The following is a 21,451-nucleotide window of genomic DNA, read 5'->3' as shown; positions in this document are numbered from 1 at the left end:
AAATTCGAAGTAAAAAAGATTTATTTATAAAAATGATTTATTCTAAAATCATTTTCTTGGATAAAAAAAGTAACCAATCAAAATGTTTCTTAAGGAAAAAGCGGGAAATCCACGTGGAGAAGAAAGCAAAGAAAAGAAGGTTGATTGTTTGATCGTAGATTTCTTTTATTAATTTATTTGTTATAATATTAATTTAAAACAAAACTAATCGTTGTTACACCATCGAGAATATCAATCATTTTATTGCGTTAAATAATTTTGAACTATCAAAGTAAATATTTATTTAAATCACGCGAACGATAAAACACGTAGCCAAGGTTAAGTAATTCTAATTTATTTATTTAACATATTTTGATATTGAAATATTGAAAATCAAAGGTATAAAACCAGAAGATTAAATACTTGAAAAGCAGGACAATTTCTCAACATGAATCAAAAGTATTTGTACAAGAGACGCAGTTGGAACAGTATAAATGCTGGTGTGTTTCATCGCATTAAAAAACCTAAAGCAAAGTTAAAACCTACCAAGGAATTATCTAAATCGTTAGATAAGAAAGAAAATATTAAAGAATCATCTAACGATAAAGGTATTAGTCAAATAGATACTAGCACGCAAATGATTACCAATGGAACACAAGCTCATTCTCTCTTTAATACGCAATCGATTCAGAATAATATTTTGCATCCAACAATTCAGCAAGGACCTAATGCACCTAAAATACCAAACGTAACAGATAATTCAAGTATCAAGTCGAAAAAATCAAATGATCAAGTTGGATGTAACGAATTGAAAAAATGTTTCATTAAAGATTCATCTAAATCTATGGATTTATGTTTAGACGATGCTGCTGATTTGAAAGTAGATAAACCAGAGTTTGAAAGTATAATGAAGGAGAGTAAAATAGATAACATATTGAAAATATTAGAAGATGATTGGGCTAATGATGAATATGACACAATGGATACTTTAGTTAACGATAATACTAAGATTACCTTGTCTCCATTAAAATCTAACATTTTACCGAACAATGTTGGAACAACTTTGCCTAATGAACTTAGCGAAATAACATCTGCTATGAATATCATGGATACATCAATTGATGATAATACTAAAAATCCTTTGTTTTCTTCTACTTTAAATGTTGACAGTAATATAACTAAAGTTGAGAAGGAAAACAAAGAAAAATATTATCCTCTATTCAACAAAGGTTTCTTTATGAGCAATGCGTAAATATAATTTAAATTAATATAATTATGTATATTAATATTACATTCTTGACGTTAAACATTTAAATTTGTTAAAGAGAAAACAAGAATATAAAATCGATGCAAGGAGTTAAAAAAGGAATGAAATGGCAATTATCGTCTAAAGGTGGTGGTGGCGGGGAAAATCAATATCAATTAGATGCAGGTCAAAAACATTTTGGAGCTACACAATGTACTGAATGCGGTATCGTTTATCAATTGGGTGATCCTGAGGATGAAAATGCTCATTTAAATTATCATAACAGCATTAGAACTTTAAGATTTCAAGTAAGTATATCCGTTATATTTAAATACATTCATTAAAATTGTTTTATCATTTGTTTAATATTATTTATATTTATATTCAATGCATTAGGGCTGGAAAAATGAAAGAATTATCATGGAGGATCCCTTAACATCGAGTAGAATAATTTTAATAGAACCATCCGATTCTAAACAATGTTGGAAAAAGGTAACAGAAATTTTGAACGTCGTCGACAGAGATTTAGGTTTAGCTGATTCAAATTATAGCGATAAACAGGTAAATAAATATTTGTTGTCGTCATTAGAATGAATGAAGAGATATAAATGGCTAATTGTGTTCATTTTTAGGTATATTTATACATCAAAGATAAAAACGTATTGGGCGTGCTGGTAGCAGAGCATATAGAAACTGCATTTCGTATGATACCAGAGTTAATAGATTTAAATTGTTGTACATCTGAAAAAACACCTGCTAAGTGTGGTATTAATGTCGTATGGACAACAATGAGCCATCGCAAACAAGGCATAGCTACGAAACTTGTAGATACTCTGAGGTATATTTTTTAATTATTCACTTCTACATTTCTATACTTTGTAAAGATTGTATTTACCTAATCAAGCGATTATTTTGAAAATTTTCTCAGAGCCAAATTTTTCTATGGATACATAATGTCCTTGGATGACATCGCATTCTCTACTCCAACACCCAGCGGGAAATTATTTGCAGAGAAGTATACCAAAAGCAAAAATTTTAAAGTCTACAATTGATAGTAAGTTTAAACTTTAGTCTTTTACAGGGTATAAAATAATTTAATCATTTTTATTAATGTTGTCTATTTATTATTCGTTCTTTTCTTCTATTTATTTTGTTAGAATTACAGATGTACTGGGACTTTTTTGTACAGTTTCGATTCCATCTTCTCGAAAGACATTAGAAAATTCGTTAAAGATGTTAGTAAAAGTCTTCTTCGTTGTCATCCCCTTTTGCATACAACAGCTGATATCTACAAGCTGGTTACACACAATGAATTCGAAGAACGTGTTTCTTCAGGTAAATTTTTGACATATAAACATACAACTTTTTAAAAATTATAGATAATGGAAGTAAAGAGAACGATTTACATACTTCTGCTTTTGCTTCTGCCCATTTTAACTTGTCTTGTTTAATTGATCTTCGCTATATAGATTTTGATTGTAACTTTTGAGTAATTAAAGGAAAAAACAAAAATAATATATATATATATAGAAACAACAAAATTTTAATACTTTTACATATTTAACTAAATTCTTTTAAAACTTAAATCAAATTTCTAATAAAATCCATCGTCTTTCATTATGAGAGAGAGAGAGCGATATATTAATTATATTAATTGAAACATATTCGTAGAAACAGAAAGAGATAGTTTTCTACTTTTCTAATTGTTTCTATATATATTTACATAAAAAGAAAAAAAAAATTGTACATTTCACATATTATCGTTTATAAATTTATATTAGAGTATATTTAATTTCTACAAATTATCTGTTAATATATAAATATTATATTTACACGAATTTTAGTCTCAAATGTTTCTAGTCTTTATCGAAAACACAACTATTCCTTTCTTAATAAATTTATTAGAAATTTGGTATCACGGTTAATCCTTGCAATTAATTTTTTTCTCTATTTCTATGACCTTCTCTATTGTAATTTTTTAATCTTTGATTTAACTTTTACTATAGATTTTCAATTATCATTATACAATAGTCGTTTTATTTAAAAGAATATATATATTTGAGACTGCTATTATTAATTTCATTCTTAAATACAAATAAAAAATATAGGTAAGTTAGGTTGTATTAAACATGTTACAATAATTTTATTTTCCTATGTTTAATTAAGTTTCATCAAAAGGAAATATATAATATTAATTGAAATTAATACGTAATTATTTAAAAATATATATACATATGTACTCGTACAAAATTTGAAAATAACTTTAAACAATTATTTTTTAAGGCAGTTTATTTAATCTGAAATTAATTTTTCTTTTTTTTTTTTTTATTTTTAACTAAAATTGATACTAATATTAAGAAAAATACCCTTTATTAGACAAATTGTTTAAATTGCTTTAAAAGCTAGGTAAATCCCTCTTTTATAGTTTTCTGCATAAAAGTAAAAGAGAAATAAAAATATTCAGAAGTAGCCAGTGTTCTTTAATCTAGTGATTTAAAAGTATAAATTAGTTTCTTGTATCGATACCATGTCACTAGTGGTCATTTCTATAGTAACTAAATTTATCAATTAAGAATAAACCAGTAGGAATCATTCTGTTTTATTATTATTGTGTGTTTTTAAATAATACTTCAATACTTTTGTACGTATTATAAAAAGGCAAGTTTAGTTTGTAAATAATTCAATATGAAATGCTAATGATGATAACGCTTCTAGACACACACACAATTAAATAGAATAGAAATGAATTTTTTTTTAATCGTCTAACCAAAAAATACTATGTCTACATTATTAATGATATTTTTATTTGCAATTCTTTTTAAAAAATATCCTATATAAATAAGTGAATATATTATCTTTTAAATATATTTATACATTTGAGAAAATTTTTTCTTCAGGGATATTTTTAAAACTTTCTACAAATTATTTTCAAGATCAGGTACTTAAGACAAATTTTAATTGATTTTCAGGATTTATGTATGCACATAATTATTTTATTCTTCATCCAAAATACATAGCGTATGTAAAATTCAAAATTGCACAAATAATTAAAACATAGTAACAACCAAAGTTCTTATCAATTAGTAGTTAAGCTATTCCGGTAAAATCTTTTCTAATTCCATTCATGATGCGTCTAGTTTTATTTACACTGTTTTATCTTTGTTCTTTTTTGCATTTGCTTCTTCTTTCATCATCGCCTGTTTTTCTTTCTGAATTCTGTACACCTCCGCTATAACATATAAGTCTTCTGGCACTTTCTACGGAGAAATAAAAAAGAAAAACAAATATAAATATATATATACACAATAAAAATGTAAATTTTACAACTTACTTGATCAGAACTTTTTAGTAATGTAATTAAACGTCTGGCATCTCTCATATTTTTTTCTGTCATAAGTATTATGCTGACTCCAGTTTTATCATCACATATTGCCCATCTAATTCGACGATTATAATTTTTAAATTTAAATGTAAGATCATAATTGTAGACGTACCTAAAAAGATAAAATATATATATATATATATTTCTTTTTAAATTATCAAACATAAATAGAACTAAAAAGAGATAACAAAAGGAAAGAAAAATATATAAAATAAAACATACGCTATATCATTAATATGAAATTCTGTGAATAAAAGATCAGTTGTAATAATAATTCTTGCTGTTGTTTCTTCTATTTTAATCTTTGCGGTTTTTCTATCGTTTATATCTTTTAAACTAAGAATACTTTTACGATTTATGTTTGCTAGAATAAAACGACGTTCCAATTCATCTATTCGAGATATCTCATTAGTAAATACGATTATTTTATCCTTCAGATTCATTTTTTGTACGAATTGAAGCAACTGTAAAAATATCAAAAATATGTTTTCTTTGTTTTTCATTTTTTCTTACAAAAAATCAATATATTGTGTACTAAAAACGACACGCATTTAAATAAAATACTAACTGCACGAAATTTGTTTGCTTCGTGGGAAACATATTGTACTTCGTGGCGTACTTTATGTAGAACAGATTGAGCAGATTGAACATGGAGTTTAATTGGATTTTTCATATATATTTCTGCAAAACGCCTAATATTTTTTGACAAATTAGTGCTACTGGAAATATTAAAAATATTTAAACATTCAAAACACACATTAAATAATAATATGTATATATTTATATTAAATGCTTCCTTTAACTAAGATGCTCTATATATTATATACCTGATTATAACAAATTGGCTATCCATCCTTACATAAGATAAACTTTTTTTGATGTGAAATGCAAGATTCATGTCCAACATATAATCAATCTCGTTCAATACAACATATGTTACATATCTTAATTTTATAATATTCATATTCACCAGAACATTTAATCTTTGTGATGTAGCTATTAATATTTCTGCATTTTCTGTTAATGCTTTTATTTGACGATTTTTATTACAGCCTAAGTATACAGAAATCCTAAAATAAAATAATTATTTGTACAATCATTATTCAAATACATAAGAAAAAAAAAAAACAAAAACGAACAAAATTAATCTTTATATAATTACTCACGCCTTAATGCCGAAATAGGAATATCTTTGAACTTCTTCCTGTATTTTTAATGCTTGCATTTTATTTGCAACTAAGATAAGAACATTAGGACCATTACCATTTAAAAAAGAGTTTTGTTTTGAGATATGTATTAAAGCAGGCAACAAGAATGTTAACGTTTTATCTAAATAATGATAAAAAGATAATTATAGAGAATAATAGTCTAATATAAATATTGAAAAATACAATAGAAATATATGTGATAGAGACCTAAGTTAGTTGATGCTATACAAAGCATGTCTTTGCCGCTAAGCAATATTGGCCATGCTTGACACTCGATGGAGTTTGGTTTTTCTAAATTTTGTTCCCTTATTTTCTTCAACATTGTTGGATAATTCTGTTATTGCATACAATTTCGCGTTATTATTATTATTATTATTATTATATTAACTATAACATAAATTTTTAATTTAGTATTTTATTCTCATATTTTACTTACGCTGAATGCTTGTTCGAACGTTAATATTGGATTAGGAATAGGAAAATCGTTAATATTATTATACAATTTCTGCATATATTTAACTTCGATAATGTTATTCGCCTCCCTAATCTTTTTTACTTCTTTCTGAGACATGTTAGCAACAACAGGATCCTCTCTATATAAATTCTTGATTATCTGAGAATTTCTGATGACCAGTGAGCTTACATCATTCTAGTTTTTAATATAATTAACGTATTTTATTTCATCGCTGTAGAAGAATAGATTTTTGTAATTAAAATTAGAAATATAAAATAAAGCTTACACATTTATTCAAAGTCAGGCTCCGATAGTTATTTTCCGTAAAACGTGATAATTTTTTAAAGCATTTTTTAATTAAAATTCTTGCCTTGTCTAATAATATTGGCATTCCAATTATAATAATAATTGGACATGGATTTACCATTCTTACCTGTTTATATATAAGAATAGAAAGAAAAAAATCATATATAGAATTTTGTTTATTATATATTACAGAATATTTAATCCCTACTAAATGCCTTTTAATATTAATATTATACTCACACGAATTATAGTGTTACTTTCATCTTGTAATTTCTTAATATTTTTTCCTTCCTTCCCAATAAATTTACTTACAATATTAGCATCTATGGGCATAGTTATAAATGGAAAATAATTAACTATCGAATTTTGTTTCTTTCCTGTAATGCTTGATTTACTCTTTAACTGAAATTTTGTACCAATATCCGGCCTATGATTATTTGTTGTTTTATTACAAGGCGATACTTTTTTTAACATATTTTCTATCATTTGTTCTGCTTCTAATACTGCCGTATAAGTTCCGGATATTTTTACAATTGCATTAGGATTATTTGAAGCAAACTGTTTTATCTGTTTGTATATACATACAAAAAAGAAAAAAAAAGAAGTTAGCGATTTTATATATCATGTTAAGTATAGAATTTTGTTTATTACACATTAGAGAATATTTTCTCTTCTCATAAATTATCTGTTAATATCAATATTATACTTACACTAATTTTAGTATTACTTATTTTTTGTAAATTGTTAATATTGTTTCCTTTCATTCCAATAAGTTTGCCTACTTTAATTCTATCTATAGTAATAGTTAAAACAATTGTATCAAATCTTTGTGAATTGTCTTGTTTTTTTCGATCGTTGTAATGTTTAATTATTGATCTGAGTTTGTTGTTCATTTTCTTCTTTTTATTTTTATTCCATCCTAATTTTCCTTTAGGATATGTACACTCAGGGTCAGTATACCATCCATCCTCCAATCTTAAGTAAAAATAAAAATTTTAATTAGTTTAATTATATTAAACATATTTTAATCAATTTTTCTTTCTATGTTTAATTTTAAGTTTTATCGAAGAAAAATATATAATAGTATATAATAAAGTATATAAGTATATAAAATAATGTCCTTACTCAAATAATTCCATAGTCAATAGTATAATCTATTAGCGTCAATATAATTTACAAAATATATTTGCCTGGGTGGATATAACAATTCACAATAGAAATGATTACAAAGATTAACTTTTGGTTCTTCTACGATTAATTACATGTATTTAAAATAATTTATATTCCTAAAATTAAAGATGAAAGTAACGAGGAAAGAAGAACAAAAAAAATACAAATTAGGAATTACATGTAACGAACATTTTGTTCTCTCGATAACTACATATATATATATATATTTCAAAATAAATACCTGATATTTTTTTTTTATTAATTCAAAATTCAAAAGTAATTTTAAATGATTATTCTTACTGAGACTATTTGTAAAATCGTATTTATTCTCTAACTTCGTCTGAAAACTAAAGTAGATTATACAATTAAGATAAATAAACTTAAGCTTATCTTAAGGGGAATTTATTTACAACTACTTTATGAATTATTTGTTTACAAAAGTTAAAAATATTAATTAAAAATAATCTAGTAATTTAAACGCATAAATTAGTTCGTGGTTTCGACACTGCATCGCTACTAGTCATTTCCTTGCTAACTATATTTATCAATTGAAGGTAATTCTACCAGATGCTTCTAGTTCTATGGTTAAAGTTTTTGACATTAAAATAAACCAATAAGAATTCGCCACTAAAGAATAGAGGATAGCTGTCGGCTACCGCCCGTAATGGCCGCGGCTTTCGTTTCCTTTTCGGTCATTTTTGCAGTGTATCATCAATTTTGTTCTAAAACTCGTTTTGTGTACATTTACTTTGTCTTTTGTTAATACTCAATTATTCGCACACCTATTGCCAGAAAACAAGTTTTTCTACTAATATTTTTAACATGGGACGATACAGAAGGTATATATACATATATATAAACTGTTTCATTATTCATTAATATTTTAACTAGTTGAGCTTAGTTGACAGTAGTTTTAGACAATCAAATGGAATATAAAAAATCAATTCTTTTAAATTTATTATATTTAATTCTTTTAAATTCTCTAAAAATGATAATTTTTGTTTAGTAATATAAATAAATTCTTATGCAAGATTTTTTTTTAAATAGATTATACATGTTCTATTTTCACTGTATTAACTTAGTTCTAAATTTTCTAACCTATCATTTCCAGCTGGATTGAGGATTTCAGTTATATCAATTAATTGTTAGGTGTTATAATTAATGGATTTTGTAAAAAATATCAATGATATTTTTTTTATTTAAATAAAAAAAATTTTATAGAAAAATTAAATAAAATATTTATTTATATATTTCAATAAAAATTCTTTTATAATATTAACAATGGTTTTCATTTTAGTCGTAGCCGTGACCGAGACAGGAGACGCAGATCAAGAACAAGGTCTCGTAGTCGATCACCAAGAGACAGAAGAAATTGGGGCATTAGTGCAGGTCGTGATAGAGGAATTCCTGGACGTAACAACCGTGGTCAACCTGGAGCTAATTTAAGAAAACCACGATGGGATCTTAGTCGTTTAGAACCTTTTAAAAAAGATTTTTATATACCAAACGATGTTGTACAGAATCGTGACCCACGTATTGTGGAACAATATAGATGTGATAAGGAAATAACCTTGAAAGGAAAGAATATACCTAATCCTGTCTTTTCGTTTGAAGAAACAGGCTTTCCTGATTACGTACTTAAAGAAATCAAGTAAGTTTAGGAATAATATTATAACCAATTTATTTATCAGATGAAACATAATTTAATGACATTTTCAAATCTATTCTTAGACGGCAAGGTTTTAGCGAGCCTACATCAATTCAAGCTCAAGGATGGCCAATCGCTTTGAGTGGACGAGATATGGTTGGAATTGCATCTACTGGATCTGGCAAAACATTGTCTTATATACTTCCTGCTATTGTTCATATTAATAGCCAGCCTAAACTTAGTCGTAAGGATGGTCCAATAGCATTGGTATTAGCACCGACCAGAGAACTTGCTCAACAAATACAGCAAGTAGCGGATGACTTTGGCCATTCATCGGGTATAAGAAATACTTGTCTGTATGGTGGCGCACCTAAAGGTGCCCAAGCAAGAGATTTAGACGGTGGTGTAGAAATAGTCATAGCTACGCCTGGTAGATTATTAGATTTCTTAGAATCTGGAAGAACTAATTTGAAAAGGTGTACATATTTGGTACTGGATGAAGCGGATAGAATGTTGGATATGGGATTTGAGCCTCAAATTCGAAAAATTATTGAACAAATTCGACCGGATAGGCAAACTCTAATGTGGTCCGCTACTTGGCCGAAAGAAGTGAAAAATTTGGCAGAAGATTTTCTCAAGGATTACGCTCAAATCAACGTTGGCTCCTTACAACTCGCTGCTAATCATAATATTTTACAAATAATCGACGTTTGTCAAGATTACGAAAAAGAAAATAAGTAAGCATTGATTTGATTTTATTCTTATTCGGATTTTAACTTTATTAATTAATTATTACAGATTAAGTACACTCTTGAAAGAAATTATGGCAGAAAATGAAAATAAAACAATAGTATTTATTGAGACCAAACGTCGTGTTGATGAAATAACTAGAAAGATGAAACGCGATGGTTGGCCAGCTGTTTGTATCCATGGAGACAAGACGCAGCAAGAAAGAGATTGGGTATTACAAGGTATAAATACTAGATGTAGATTTAATTTAATATTTTGTAATGAATTTATCTTATAAATAAATATCTTATTTTAATTATAGATTTTAGATCGGGTAAAGCGCCTATTCTTGTCGCAACAGATGTAGCAGCACGTGGTCTTGGTAAGTTAATAAAAATCTTCTTTACTTTTATAACAGAATAAGATAACAGTATGGTAATAATATCAGTCATTATTAGTTTGTTATATACAAGGGGATTGATAATAAACCAAGGCAGTAAATCACAAGTTATATCTAATTAAATATTATTTTTTACTAGAAGGGTATTTGTGCAATGCGCTCTTCTAGTTAAACAATTTAGTAGGAAAGAGTATAATTCTAGTATCTTATTATTAGAGTAATAAAAAAAAATATATGTTATAATATTAAATTATTTATTAATTATTAAAATGCTTATTTAGAAATTGTAAGTATTTTGCTAATAAACAAAAATGTATATATATATATACAAAATTGAGTTATACATTGAACTAGTATGATTTAGTAAAAAGAAAATATATATATATATATAGACAAATTTGCTGCCTCTGAATGTATATAGTTGTATACGTTGATATATATACATAAAGTAAGATAATTTAATTTAATTTCAAAAAAAAAAGGATTCGTAAGCATAGTAAATATAATAGAATAGTAGGAGGAGAGAATAAAAGATAAATATTGTAGCTAACGCGGCTGGATGTTTGTTTGCATTGCAGAGGCACATTGCGCGCAGTCCCACGCCGGGTAATGCAAAGCATATTGGGGGTGCCCGCCGCCTGTTTGTTCGGTGGTGCACTAGTTTGCATTGTCTGCGCTGGCTGCGGCGCGTGCCTCTATCCGTCAATAACGTGAAGGGCCAAGTCCGGGCCAAATCGGAACACCTACTTTACTACCTACATACTGGATATCTCAGTCCTACGCTGCGCTGTACGCCATCTGGGCTGACCAGGTCGTTGTTGCCAGAATAGTGTCCCCTGCGTTGGCTGCTCGAGCTAATCAGACCCAACAACGGTCCGATGAGGCGGTGGCATGAATAGCAGATGCCAGAGCCTCAATGTGCCCTGTAGCAACAGAGCGGCGGAGGCTGTTGTAGCTGGAGCGAGCGCAAACAGCCAGGCCCTGCCCGTACGTTGCTAGCGACACTCGCCCACTGCCTAATTTTATAGTATGATTTATAGTCAAATCAAGTTTATCGATATATATATACACACGTTATATACGTTTACATATATATAAATACTTATGTACGTATATATATATATATATATTCATATACATTACACTATCTCACACAAGAACACAACACATACGCATTAATTGCATACACATCATATATACATGTATATATATATATATACACATAGATATATACATATATGTATACATATACATACAATATTTATATTCATTTCTAAACTACTCACTTATCTTACTTACTTACTTGCATTTCCTTATTATCCTCCTTTTTCTTCTTATCTTCTTATTCTTCTTCTTCTTCTAATCTAATTGCGATAACTATTACATCTCTATCATCATTATCATACTTTTGTATTACTAACTACATTTCAAAGATCATCATTCTTTCTTGAATATCCATCCATAACTTTGGTAAAAACTTTTTCTAATATCCGATATCTATTTTCTCTATCCTTTTAGATTGATATCGTCGTCTCTGAAGCGTACACATCAGATATATATACATATATATCTAGTTTACATTAATTATACAATTCATTAGTTTTTATTATGTTTTTGTACTTCGATATTTATCTGAATTTTAATATCGGTTTTATAATATGTATACATATATATAAGAATTATTTATTTTCTTTAGTTTCTTTAACTTTTATATTTTATGTCATAAACGCTCTCTAAAAAAATATCATTAAGTATTTATATCATTTTTTATTTTACTGCGCTTTTATCAATTCTATTTTTTTCTCCTAACATTGTCTATTTTGTTATGTTCTATTAGTTTTTTGTTTTTTAAAGCATTATAAACTTTGATGATAATTTTTATATATTTATTTGGCAAGCATAATCAATTATTATATGTATATTTTTTTTGGAGAGCGTATTAGAGTTTTCACTTGAATTAAAAACAATTCTATTTCGAAGTATAAAAATCAATATCCGATGCAGTGTATTTCATTTGTCGTTACACTGCTTTATCAATATATAACAGAGATGTATGTTTTATAAAATTCATTTAATATGATAAACCATAGTAAGCCTAATGTAAATCCTTCATTTCAGACGTTGAAGACGTCAAGTTTGTTATCAACTTTGACTACCCTTCTTGTTCAGAAGATTATGTTCATCGAATTGGACGTACAGGTAGAAGACAGAAAACTGGGACTGCATACACATTCTTCACACCTAATAATTCTAATAAGGCTAACGATTTGATTCAAGTATTAAAGGAAGCCAATCAAGTTATCAATCCTAAACTTTTAGAACTTGCAGAAGGCAAATCGGCTGCTTATGGAAGGCATAGAGGTTGTTATCGTATTGATAAGTATTTCTTATTTATACATCATACAAAATGATTAAAAAGATCACATTTTATAATCATTGTCATCATCTTCTTTAATGCTTTGACATTCAACATTTGTCCAATACATTTGCCTGTGATTCTTTGATTGTTTTGAGAGCAATGTATAATATTTAAAAATATTTACAAAATGTAATAAACGTACTCAATGTATATTATAAAACAGGTGGAAGAAATCGATGGCGAATTAGAACAGGTCGTAATGGTAAAGAGCGAAGCTATTCTAGAAGTAGAAGTCGAAGTCATAGCAGAGAACGGAATGGAAGAACTAATCGTCGAAGTTATAGTCGTAGTTATACCCGTAGTCGCAGTCCTGTTAATAATCGTACAGGTAAGTGAAATTTTTTTACACATAATTAATAATTTCCAAGAAATAATCCTGAAAATGATAAAACTGCATTTTTTTTTTGTGTCTGTAAATGAAGTTGAATTGATTTAAATATTGAAACGAATCATTTGCGTTGAAATAGATCGGCTTATTTTTTTCAGAAGTCATCGGGAAAAGTTATTGGAGTAGCGAGAGATGATTAAATAACTTGTAAGTTATTAATATATATATATATAATATTATTATTATATATATATATATATATATATATATATATAAATACATGTAAATTCTTACATCTGTTATAAGATGAAAGTAATGTATGTATGTGTTATGTACGTATGTGTGTACGTATGCGTGTGCGTGTAATACATATGTATTGTAAAATCTTTACTATTTAACGATAAATAATCTTATCGTTCATATACGTATAGGGATGTACTTTATAATAGAGTATACTATTTAATATTAATTCAACGTGAATCTCTTCTATTTCATACTACGTTTTTATTTATCATATATTTATACACAGTAAATATTTTAAACATTTTGTTACAAATACTTTTGTTATAGAATACTTTTATACTGTAACAAAGTATTTGTAACAGAAAAAAGAAAAAACCAATTATTAATAATAATAATAATAATAATAATAATAATAATAATAATAAGACAATATTTGACGTATATATTATAATTATAATAGCAATCGATTCGATTGTTTTAGATGGAAAAAAATTCATTGTTAGATAAAATTTAAAAAAGATAAATTTATGTATAAAAATTGTAAATTGTATTTTTAAAAAAATTTATTTGTGAATTTACTTAGATTATGCTTTTTCTCGTGATAATAACACTTTTTTTATATATCAACAATCGAACAAATTATGAAAAAAAGGAAAAACAAAATTAATAGATTATAATATTAATCTAACATCGAATTTATTATTCATTATGATGATATATTAACAGTATATTAATTTTATGAAAATAATTATTAAAGCTGTGTAAAGCATTATTAGTTAGTCCAATGGTTTTATCTTTCTATATATATATATATATATATTTATTTATCTTTTTTTTGTTTTGAAAGTACATATAAACTTCAAATAACATTAATAATATAAAGCAATATACATGTGTTACACAATAGAAGACCTATTAATAAAATTATAATCAACAATAATATTATATATAAAGTTAAACTATTTTTTGTTTCTTTTTAAATCAAATATCTCCTCTTGTTTCTAAAGCACTTTTGCCAATTAAACTTTAAAAAAATATATAAAAAAATACAAATTAACATTTCCTCGTATGGCTCGGAATCATTTTTTACATTTATATCATAATTTCTATATATCAGAACCCATGATTTCTTTCTTCTTTTTTTCCCTCTTTTTTTAAAAATTTAGGTTCCAAGTTTAACATATATATATATATAAAAATGTTTCCGATATAATATATAATTTCATTAAATTCTGCTCATTGCATTGAAATTTGTATTCTAGGATGTAACATTAAAATAAATTATGCATCTGTTACACCTTGAGCTGCCAACTCAGCTAGAGTTCTTTCGAGATAACTTGCATCAGGATAGCCATGACCGGACTTAGATGGACCTAATTCAGTCTTATGATGAATCTCATTCCACGTTATTACATCTTCGCGCCCGGTAGTTATAGATCGTCCAATAGTGAATATCAGTCTTCGTTCGAATGCAATTTGTAACAGTCTTAATACCCTTCGACCTAAATTATTATCCGGTAAATAACAAACTCTAGGAAAACCGACAGCATAATATGCTTGCCCAGGATTTGGATGTTCCGGTCCTTGAATTCCAGATGGAATGCTAAAATAAAATATAAATAAACCAATTAAAATAATATAGATTTTTATTAAATACAAATTCGAAGATATAATAAAAATCTTATATTATTCAACTTACTCATATGTTATTTGTATCGTATTAGTATTTGGAAAGCCTGGTAAAGATCTTGGTATCCTTGTCCAATTCATAGTACCTGGTGGTTGATTACCCCTCTTTTCTCCATATATTAATCTACACACTGGACATTGTATGTACATTGGTGCTTGTTGACAACTAAGCATTGCATTTAAACACGCTAAGTGTAATCTATGTTTGCAACGAGTTAATTCTACTGTCAGAGGTTCGGGACTGCATAAACATACAGGACATGAATCGGAATCATCACTCTCAACTACTTTTACATATTGAGATATTACATCCGATGTTGTTGTATCTACACCTGAAATAGTAATCATTGTATATTATTAATTATAAATTTATTAAATAGTTATATTTTGTTATACCGAATTGCAACTTACCAAAATTAGATTCTTTAAATGCGTCATCGCTTCCTACATTACTGTCTAACAAATCAACAGGATTTTCATGACTCAAATAAGTTGAAACAGTATCGACACTAGGTCTACGACCGCTCTTCGTACTACTCGAATCAACATCCAAAACACTGTCCCATGTTTTAGTTTTATCAGAGGTTTCAACGGTCGTGATGGAATCATTATTGTCAATGTTATGCTTATTACTAAATATATTAAAGTTATTTAAAATAACTCTAGCTATATTGGAAGGGCCCGTATCACCACTTTTGCTCTACAAAATATAAAATTCAAGATATAGAACGAAATATTAAAATCTATCGTAATAAAACGTATAAACTTACTTTTTTATTATTCTTTTTGATATTATTGCTAGATGTTTTTTTATGTATTATTTTACTCGAACTTTTAACTGTCACAGTGGCGCCTTTTTTTCCAGTAGCAATTTGTAATTCTTCCAGAGCTACTTTAACTAATGGATAAGGTGCTTGTTGAACACGACGTATCGGTCTTACATAGCCAGTACAACAGCGAACTTGAGTAAGATTACAAAAATTGATAATATATGGAAAACCTAAATAAGTCTTGGAAACGTCAATAGTCTTATCGCCCTGAAATTCAAAATAATATATATTCACAATTATTCAAACTTGTATTAATATTTCGTTCTATCTTATGTTTACCCGTGCCCAGGCTTCTTCGATAAGACACTGTACTTCCATATCATAAGTATGCCAATCATCTGTATCGCCAAACCATTCCCATTTAGCACCTTTTCCTGCCGGTGAAACAGGATGATAAAATTTTCTTCTAACGTTATGAGCTTCATCTCCATCATCGCTACATTGCATCTTGGTCTTTAAATTGATATAATACCTGATACAAATTAATAACACATAAAGTATCTCGCTGACAGTTAACGATAACTAAATAAACATCTGGTTTATGTATGACATTTGAAAAATATTTTTTCTTGAGAAATAATAGAAAAATGAATTGTAAAATGAATGAAACCTTTCTAAATTAGGATCAGCATCGTTAAGAAAAACTCTTGTTAATTTTTTACAATGTGCTCTTTCAAGGTGTTGAGATACTGCTGGACTGTATGGTCTCCATCGTCCATGACGATTTTCCCATTCCCAAACAACAACAGCATGACCATGTTCTTGCCCGTGTCCGTTCATTTTTACATTAAAGAATTTTACACATTAATATTACGCATACCGATGCAATAGTAACGTGGGAACATTTTCAAGTTTCCCACGATCACTTTATTCGCGCTAATTATTTTTTCAAAAGATTTCTTTTGGAAGATATTAAATTATTGTAGTTAATATTATCAATAATTTTCTTATCCAATAAACATTCTTTAACGTCGATCTTGAAAAGAAAAAAAAACATGTATTAAAAAGAAAAAAATTTAGCCCGTTTACAAACTGATCGAATATAAAACTGCAGAACGGCTAGCGTGGTTCTATTTAACGTAAAAACTAGAATGCGCTTTCAGCGCTATCTGAGGAACCAAAATGGTAGATATATCAATAATCTATATATATATAAACCAAATAAATGCATTACTAGTATAATTATATTATTTATATTCAGTTTATTTATATTACGAGCATACAAATAATTTAAAAATTGTAATAATTAATTTTTTAAGATTCCAGCAATTAAATAAATATTATAGTGGAAAAGGAAGCAATTGAAAATTCGCGCTATTTTAAAATCATATGGTTGGTCACGTGACATATACTGTCAAAGTCAAAACACCAATTTCTTCGAATAAAAATAAATTCAAATGAATAATTAAATATTTGTTTAAAATCAATTTTTAAATATTTTTTGTATTTATATTTTTTTTTTTTATTAGAACAATAAGCGACGTTTTACTTTCATAAATAAAAAATTTTAATTTAAGTCATTATTTTTCATACAAATGAGTTTCAAATGAAATTAAATGTCAATATAATATACATATTTTCTATGAGTGATTAAATAACAATTAATTTAATTAGAAGTATAAGATCATTATGAGAAGTTTATCCTAAGAATATGTCGGTAAGGTTGGTATCATTGCGTAAGCACTGATCTCGGATCTGCACGTCGTACTTTAACGTATTATGCCGAAATGAATTGTAAGAATCAAACGATTGGATTTAATTTAACAATAATATCATTAGATTTGAAGTAATATATTAACGGTGTAAATAATGTGAGCATATTATTAATCGAAAGGAAGAACAATCATTCAGTGACATACAATACATTCATAATAATAAAAAAAAATTCACATAGAGCGAAGGTATAATAATTGTTGGAAGAGGATTTTGGAAAGGCGATTTATTCATTTTATTATTATTATTGTTGTTATTGTTGTTATTATTATTGTTATTGTTATTATTATTATTATTATTATTATTATTATTACTTTAGTTAAAATTTTATGAGCATCAAAAGTAAAAGAGAAAAATAAATTGTTTTTTTAAATATGTCTAATGATTTAATTTATTGGATGATTATCGATGCAAGTATAATTTTTAAATTCAATTAAAACTTAAAAAGAATAATTATCGTAAAAGAAATTACTTATTTCCATAACTAAAGATGATGGACATAGAACGAATAGTCATGTTTGCTGGCATGGGTCTAGCTGTAGCGGTTGGAGTATTTATATTATGGGGTCCGTCTCCTAAACCTAGAAGAAGAGGTAATTTATTATCATCGTTGAAGATTTGAATAACTATAAATAACTTTATCGATATCTATTTATGATATTTTGTTAATAAGATTTTATTCGTTGTTAAATCATTAACGTATTCGATATTATTTAGGTAAAGTCGTTGGCATCAGTAATTTAGGATACACCTGCTTTTTAAATTCCTTGTTACAAGCATTGGCTGCTTGTCCAACTTTTATTATGTGGCTCCAGAAACAACGAGAGAAGAACAATAAGTGCCAGTTTACGGCTGCTTTGGTTTCTGCCTTTGAAAGTATGATGTAAACTTTAATATATTTTAATGAATATTTTATTTATTCTATGTAATATTAACTGTTTATAAAATATATGATATTGTATTTGGCTAGAAATCAATGGCCACACAGATGACTTGTATGGAGATGTAACAACCATCGAAATAATAACTGCGCTTGGTTCTCAATGGAGTTTTGCTCCTGGTTACCAAGATGCTCACGAATTATTTCACATACTTTTAAATGCATTACAGGCAGAAATTCAAACCATCAACAGAGTACGAATATTAATTATTTATAGTCGAGAATAAGTACTATTATATATATAAATAATATATAATTTAAATCATAATTATAATTTAAATCATAATTATTTTGTAGTAAATTCGATTGAAATATTTGTATTTTTGTTATAACAGCAAGGTTGTCTGTCGGATGCGTTACCTAGAAATTCCGTAGTCGTGATGGATCTCAAGAATTCAGGGGATCAGATAGGATTTAGAAGTGTATCTTGCAATGATATAGTATCTGCCGAAAGAAATCCTAATTCTATGAATGGCTTTGATACCAATTGTAACAATCATATGACAATATCGACACCATCTATATCATCTCATATACCTTCTGAATACAAGCCTGGTAAAATTTTGGATAGATCTTCTGAAATGTTATCGCAACTTAAAAGATACGACACAGAAAATGAAGAACCAATATGGAATTATCTTTGTAAAGTATCAACCTATTTACCGCCTATTTGGAACGAAGTACATCCATTTTCTGGATTACTGACTAGTCAATTGCAATGCATTAATTGTAATTGGAAGGTTGGTAAATATTTATTTGACTTTATTTATTTTATCAACACAAACAAAACTCGTAATTATATATTATTTTTATTTTAGACTCCTGTACGCTATGATAAACTTGAAAGTATTTCTTTACCATTACCTGCTTTCGGTCCGGTTCTTCAATGGAAACATTTAACCCTAATAGAATTATTTTCACGTTTTGTAAGTAGTGAAGTAGTTCATGATGTGGAATGCGACGGTTGTGCGTCTCGTTGCGACGCTGTTAAAACTCTAACTCTTGGAAAATTACCTAAATGTTTGTGCATACATATACCGAGAACTACTTGGAGTTCCAGTGGAAGACCAATTAAGAGAGACGATGCTATTCTTTTTTCTGTTACTTTAATTTTAGATCCATTTACTTTTATAGAAGCGAAGAAGAGACTTGCAAAAGTAAGTTAAACGTTTTTTGCTAAAGGAAATATTTTAAAAAGAAGATTTAATAAATATAACATCGTTTGTGTACTATTTAGGGAGATGCGCAAGCAATGTTACTTCTTACAAATCAACAATCGACTTATGGTAAACACAAGTATCAACTTCAAGCAGTAGTAGAACACCGTGGATCAGTGGATGCTGGCCATTTTGTATGTTACAGACGAGGAACTAAACCTGGCCAATGGCTTTATACGTCAGATTCTACTGTTGAGCACATATCGTTGACAGACGTTCTGCGTGCTAGTCCTTATCTTCTATTTTATGAAAGAATTCATGAATTAAATCCGTAGTTAGGAACAAATTAAATTCGAAATTGTTAACAAACAAAACAAAACACAAAAAATTAATAGTGATCCTTATTCGAGTTTTCATATTAATAATCATTCCTATAGTATATTCATTCATTTTTTGGGTCCAGTATTAATAATTATGATAAAGAATCATTGTTAAGAAGTCCTTCAAATTTTGTCTAGATAAATCAGTTGGGATCACCATTGTGCCATAATTCTTATTAGAATTAACTTAAATTATTATTCTTTATATAGATCTCATATAATTGACAGTTGATTTGAAGAATTAATATTAACAAAAAATAAAATAGAAAAGAAAATACAGGAAGAAGAATAGTAATGCAATTTTCATGTAATGTCCATATGTATATTTTGATTAGGATATAGATACAGATTATTATTATTATTATTATTATTATATTTATCTAATAGATAAATATTTATAGTTTATCTTAATTTTCATTCCGAAATCAAGAAATTTTCCTAATTAGATATATTCTGTTGGATAGATTTTTGAACATGGTATTTAAAGCAAGAATATATTAATGTAGAAGTAAATAGAATATTAATTCAGATGCATGACTTCATAAAATAATGCCTTCTATGCTAACATAAATTCAGTACTAATTGTAAGGCTTAATTAATGTAACTATTAAATATTGTGCCAAATGAATGCACATTTTGTATAATATCATATAATGTAAAAATAATGTACCCCGGCAATTAGCGAGGATAATAAGTTTTACAATATTCATTGTTTAGCGCGTTAGATTTAGATATAGTTTTTAAAAAGACTTTAACAAACAAAAACTAAAAGACTAAGAAGATTGAAGATTATTGGTGCTGTAATATTTGATCACGTTAATATGTGTATTAAAAAAAATGGCTTAACAAATCTTGGAAGAATATTTTGTTAACGCATTGAAAAAATGTGACATAATTTATTAGAAATCTTTTAATGATTTTGTATGTTACTTTACACGTGTTATTATTACATATATGTTTAAAAAGATCTCAGTAAATTAATAAGATTAAACAGCTACAAGTTCTGCGTACCTTCAATTTTCTTATTTTCATTGTAGATATAAAATTACATTTTTATATATATATATATATATATCATAATGATGATTATTAAAATAAACAGATTATGCAGGGTAGTATAGAAATAATGTAGTTTATAATGATAATAGAATCTTTATATATAGAGAAGATAGAATCTCATTTAGAATATATATACACATTATTAGAATAAAAGGAATACAGGAAAGAAAT

General features: G+C 27.2%; 6 protein-coding genes and 1 long non-coding RNA gene across 11 annotated transcripts; 3 read left to right on the top strand and 4 right to left on the bottom strand.

The window, feature by feature from the left end:
- The first annotated feature begins 47 nt into the window (after positions 1–47).
- Positions 48–2,634, top strand: LOC122513314 (N-acetyltransferase ESCO2). 2 transcript variants are annotated; one of them, XM_043629624.1, is made up of 7 exons: positions 48–139; positions 379–1,227; positions 1,305–1,533; positions 1,622–1,786; positions 1,858–2,063; positions 2,154–2,279; positions 2,383–2,634. In XM_043629624.1, the coding sequence occupies exons 2-6, from the start codon at positions 428–430 to the stop codon at positions 2,275–2,277; spliced, it is 1,524 nt and encodes a 507-aa protein (XP_043485559.1). In that variant the 5' UTR covers positions 48–139; positions 379–427; the 3' UTR covers positions 2,278–2,279; positions 2,383–2,634. The 2 variants fall into 2 exon arrangements, with proteins under 2 accessions (XP_043485559.1, XP_043485560.1); XM_043629625.1 differs by lacking the exon at positions 48–139 and having other exon boundaries at positions 498–587; positions 671–1,227.
- LOC122513350 lies at positions 2,327–2,757 on the bottom strand. The gene is made up of 2 exons (XR_006302726.1): positions 2,636–2,757; positions 2,327–2,520 (listed from the first exon to the last, which is right to left on the bottom strand). It is a non-coding gene; the product is annotated as an uncharacterized LOC122513350 (long non-coding RNA).
- A 1,430-nt stretch (positions 2,758–4,187) lies between these two features.
- Positions 4,188–5,506, bottom strand: LOC122513335 (probable ATP-dependent RNA helicase DDX53). 2 transcript variants are annotated; one of them, XM_043629664.1, is made up of 3 exons: positions 5,435–5,506; positions 4,557–4,719; positions 4,188–4,482 (listed from the first exon to the last, which is right to left on the bottom strand). In XM_043629664.1, the coding sequence occupies exons 1-3, from the start codon at positions 5,503–5,505 to the stop codon at positions 4,369–4,371; spliced, it is 348 nt and encodes a 115-aa protein (XP_043485599.1). In that variant the 5' UTR covers position 5,506; the 3' UTR covers positions 4,188–4,368. The 2 variants fall into 2 exon arrangements, with proteins under 2 accessions (XP_043485599.1, XP_043485598.1); XM_043629663.1 differs by having other exon boundaries at positions 4,830–5,479.
- Positions 5,507–5,634: 128 nt separating this feature from the next.
- LOC122513332 (ATP-dependent RNA helicase DBP2-like) lies at positions 5,635–7,878 on the bottom strand. The gene is made up of 7 exons (XM_043629659.1): positions 7,701–7,878; positions 7,286–7,550; positions 6,816–6,898; positions 6,556–6,702; positions 6,252–6,464; positions 6,023–6,149; positions 5,635–5,936 (listed from the first exon to the last, which is right to left on the bottom strand). Exons 4-7 carry the CDS (start codon positions 6,694–6,696, stop codon positions 5,770–5,772), a joined length of 648 nt encoding a protein of 215 aa, XP_043485594.1. The 5' UTR covers positions 6,697–6,702; positions 6,816–6,898; positions 7,286–7,550; positions 7,701–7,878; the 3' UTR covers positions 5,635–5,769.
- Positions 7,879–8,367: 489 nt separating this feature from the next.
- LOC122513309 (probable ATP-dependent RNA helicase DDX17) lies at positions 8,368–14,823 on the top strand. The gene is made up of 9 exons (XM_043629616.1): positions 8,368–8,584; positions 9,043–9,396; positions 9,477–10,130; positions 10,192–10,364; positions 10,445–10,504; positions 12,641–12,883; positions 13,105–13,269; positions 13,428–13,476; positions 14,775–14,823. The coding sequence occupies exons 1-8, from the start codon at positions 8,568–8,570 to the stop codon at positions 13,463–13,465; spliced, it is 1,704 nt and encodes a 567-aa protein (XP_043485551.1). The 5' UTR covers positions 8,368–8,567; the 3' UTR covers positions 13,466–13,476; positions 14,775–14,823.
- LOC122513312 (protein deltex) lies at positions 14,746–17,124 on the bottom strand. Its single transcript, XM_043629623.1, has 6 exons — positions 16,642–17,124; positions 16,311–16,503; positions 15,972–16,238; positions 15,613–15,901; positions 15,212–15,533; positions 14,746–15,115 (listed from the first exon to the last, which is right to left on the bottom strand). The coding sequence occupies exons 1-6, from the start codon at positions 16,809–16,811 to the stop codon at positions 14,794–14,796; spliced, it is 1,563 nt and encodes a 520-aa protein (XP_043485558.1). The 5' UTR covers positions 16,812–17,124; the 3' UTR covers positions 14,746–14,793.
- Positions 17,125–17,676: 552 nt separating this feature from the next.
- LOC122513315 (ubiquitin carboxyl-terminal hydrolase 30 homolog) lies at positions 17,677–21,071 on the top strand. 3 transcript variants are annotated; one of them, XM_043629628.1, is made up of 8 exons: positions 17,699–17,765; positions 17,866–17,932; positions 18,235–18,337; positions 18,462–18,620; positions 18,715–18,878; positions 19,020–19,424; positions 19,503–19,841; positions 19,922–21,071. In XM_043629628.1, exons 3-8 carry the CDS (start codon positions 18,235–18,237, stop codon positions 20,174–20,176), a joined length of 1,425 nt encoding a protein of 474 aa, XP_043485563.1. In that variant the 5' UTR covers positions 17,699–17,765; positions 17,866–17,932; the 3' UTR covers positions 20,177–21,071. The 3 variants fall into 3 exon arrangements, with proteins under 3 accessions (XP_043485562.1, XP_043485561.1, XP_043485563.1); XM_043629627.1 differs by lacking the exon at positions 17,866–17,932 and having other exon boundaries at positions 17,677–17,765; XM_043629626.1 differs by having other exon boundaries at positions 17,681–17,932.
- Positions 21,072–21,451: the final 380 nt, after the last annotated feature.

This window comes from Polistes fuscatus, unplaced genomic scaffold (genome assembly GCF_010416935.1).
Source record: "Polistes fuscatus isolate 324 unplaced genomic scaffold, CU_Pfus_HIC Scaffold12, whole genome shotgun sequence".
Classification (NCBI taxonomy): domain Eukaryota; kingdom Metazoa; phylum Arthropoda; class Insecta; order Hymenoptera; family Vespidae; genus Polistes; species Polistes fuscatus.
The sequence above is the reverse complement of the archived record's forward strand: the minus strand, read 5'-3'. Positions and strand labels throughout refer to the sequence as shown.

Coding starts and splice junctions, on each gene's coding strand:
- LOC122513314 (XM_043629624.1), top strand. CDS start 428: ATGAATCAAAAGTATTTGTACAAGAGACGCAGTTGGAACAGTATAAAT. Junction 1,534..1,621: donor TTAGAACTTTAAGATTTCAA/GTAAGTATATCC, acceptor TCAATGCATTAG/GGCTGGAAAAATGAAAGAAT. Junction 1,787..1,857: donor CAAATTATAGCGATAAACAG/GTAAATAAATAT, acceptor GTTCATTTTTAG/GTATATTTATACATCAAAGA.
- LOC122513335 (XM_043629663.1), bottom strand. CDS start 5,110: ATGAAAAACAAAGAAAACATATTTTTGATATTTTTACAGTTGCTTCAA. Junction 4,720..4,829: donor TTTCATATTAATGATATAGC/GTATGTTTTATT, acceptor TTATCTTTTTAG/GTACGTCTACAATTATGATC. Junction 4,483..4,556: donor TACTAAAAAGTTCTGATCAA/GTAAGTTGTAAA, acceptor ATTTCTCCGTAG/AAAGTGCCAGAAGACTTATA.
- LOC122513312 (XM_043629623.1), bottom strand. CDS start 16,811: ATGAACGGACACGGGCAAGAACATGGTCATGCTGTTGTTGTTTGGGAA. Junction 15,902..15,971: donor TCAAAAAGAATAATAAAAAA/GTAAGTTTATAC, acceptor TATATTTTGTAG/AGCAAAAGTGGTGATACGGG. Junction 15,116..15,211: donor ACGATACAAATAACATATGA/GTAAGTTGAATA, acceptor ATTTTATTTTAG/CATTCCATCTGGAATTCAAG.
- LOC122513309 (XM_043629616.1), top strand. Junction 10,131..10,191: donor GATTACGAAAAAGAAAATAA/GTAAGCATTGAT, acceptor TAATTATTACAG/ATTAAGTACACTCTTGAAAG. Junction 12,884..13,104: donor TGCTTATGGAAGGCATAGAG/GTTGTTATCGTA, acceptor ATTATAAAACAG/GTGGAAGAAATCGATGGCGA.
- LOC122513332 (XM_043629659.1), bottom strand. CDS start 6,696: ATGGTAAATCCATGTCCAATTATTATTATAATTGGAATGCCAATATTA. Junction 6,465..6,555: donor GCCTGACTTTGAATAAATGT/GTAAGCTTTATT, acceptor ATTAAAAACTAG/AATGATGTAAGCTCACTGGT. Junction 5,937..6,022: donor TATAGCATCAACTAACTTAG/GTCTCTATCACA, acceptor ATCATTATTTAG/ATAAAACGTTAACATTCTTG.
- LOC122513315 (XM_043629627.1), top strand. CDS start 18,235: ATGATGGACATAGAACGAATAGTCATGTTTGCTGGCATGGGTCTAGCT. Junction 18,338..18,461: donor TCCTAAACCTAGAAGAAGAG/GTAATTTATTAT, acceptor GATATTATTTAG/GTAAAGTCGTTGGCATCAGT. Junction 19,842..19,921: donor CGAAGAAGAGACTTGCAAAA/GTAAGTTAAACG, acceptor TGTACTATTTAG/GGAGATGCGCAAGCAATGTT.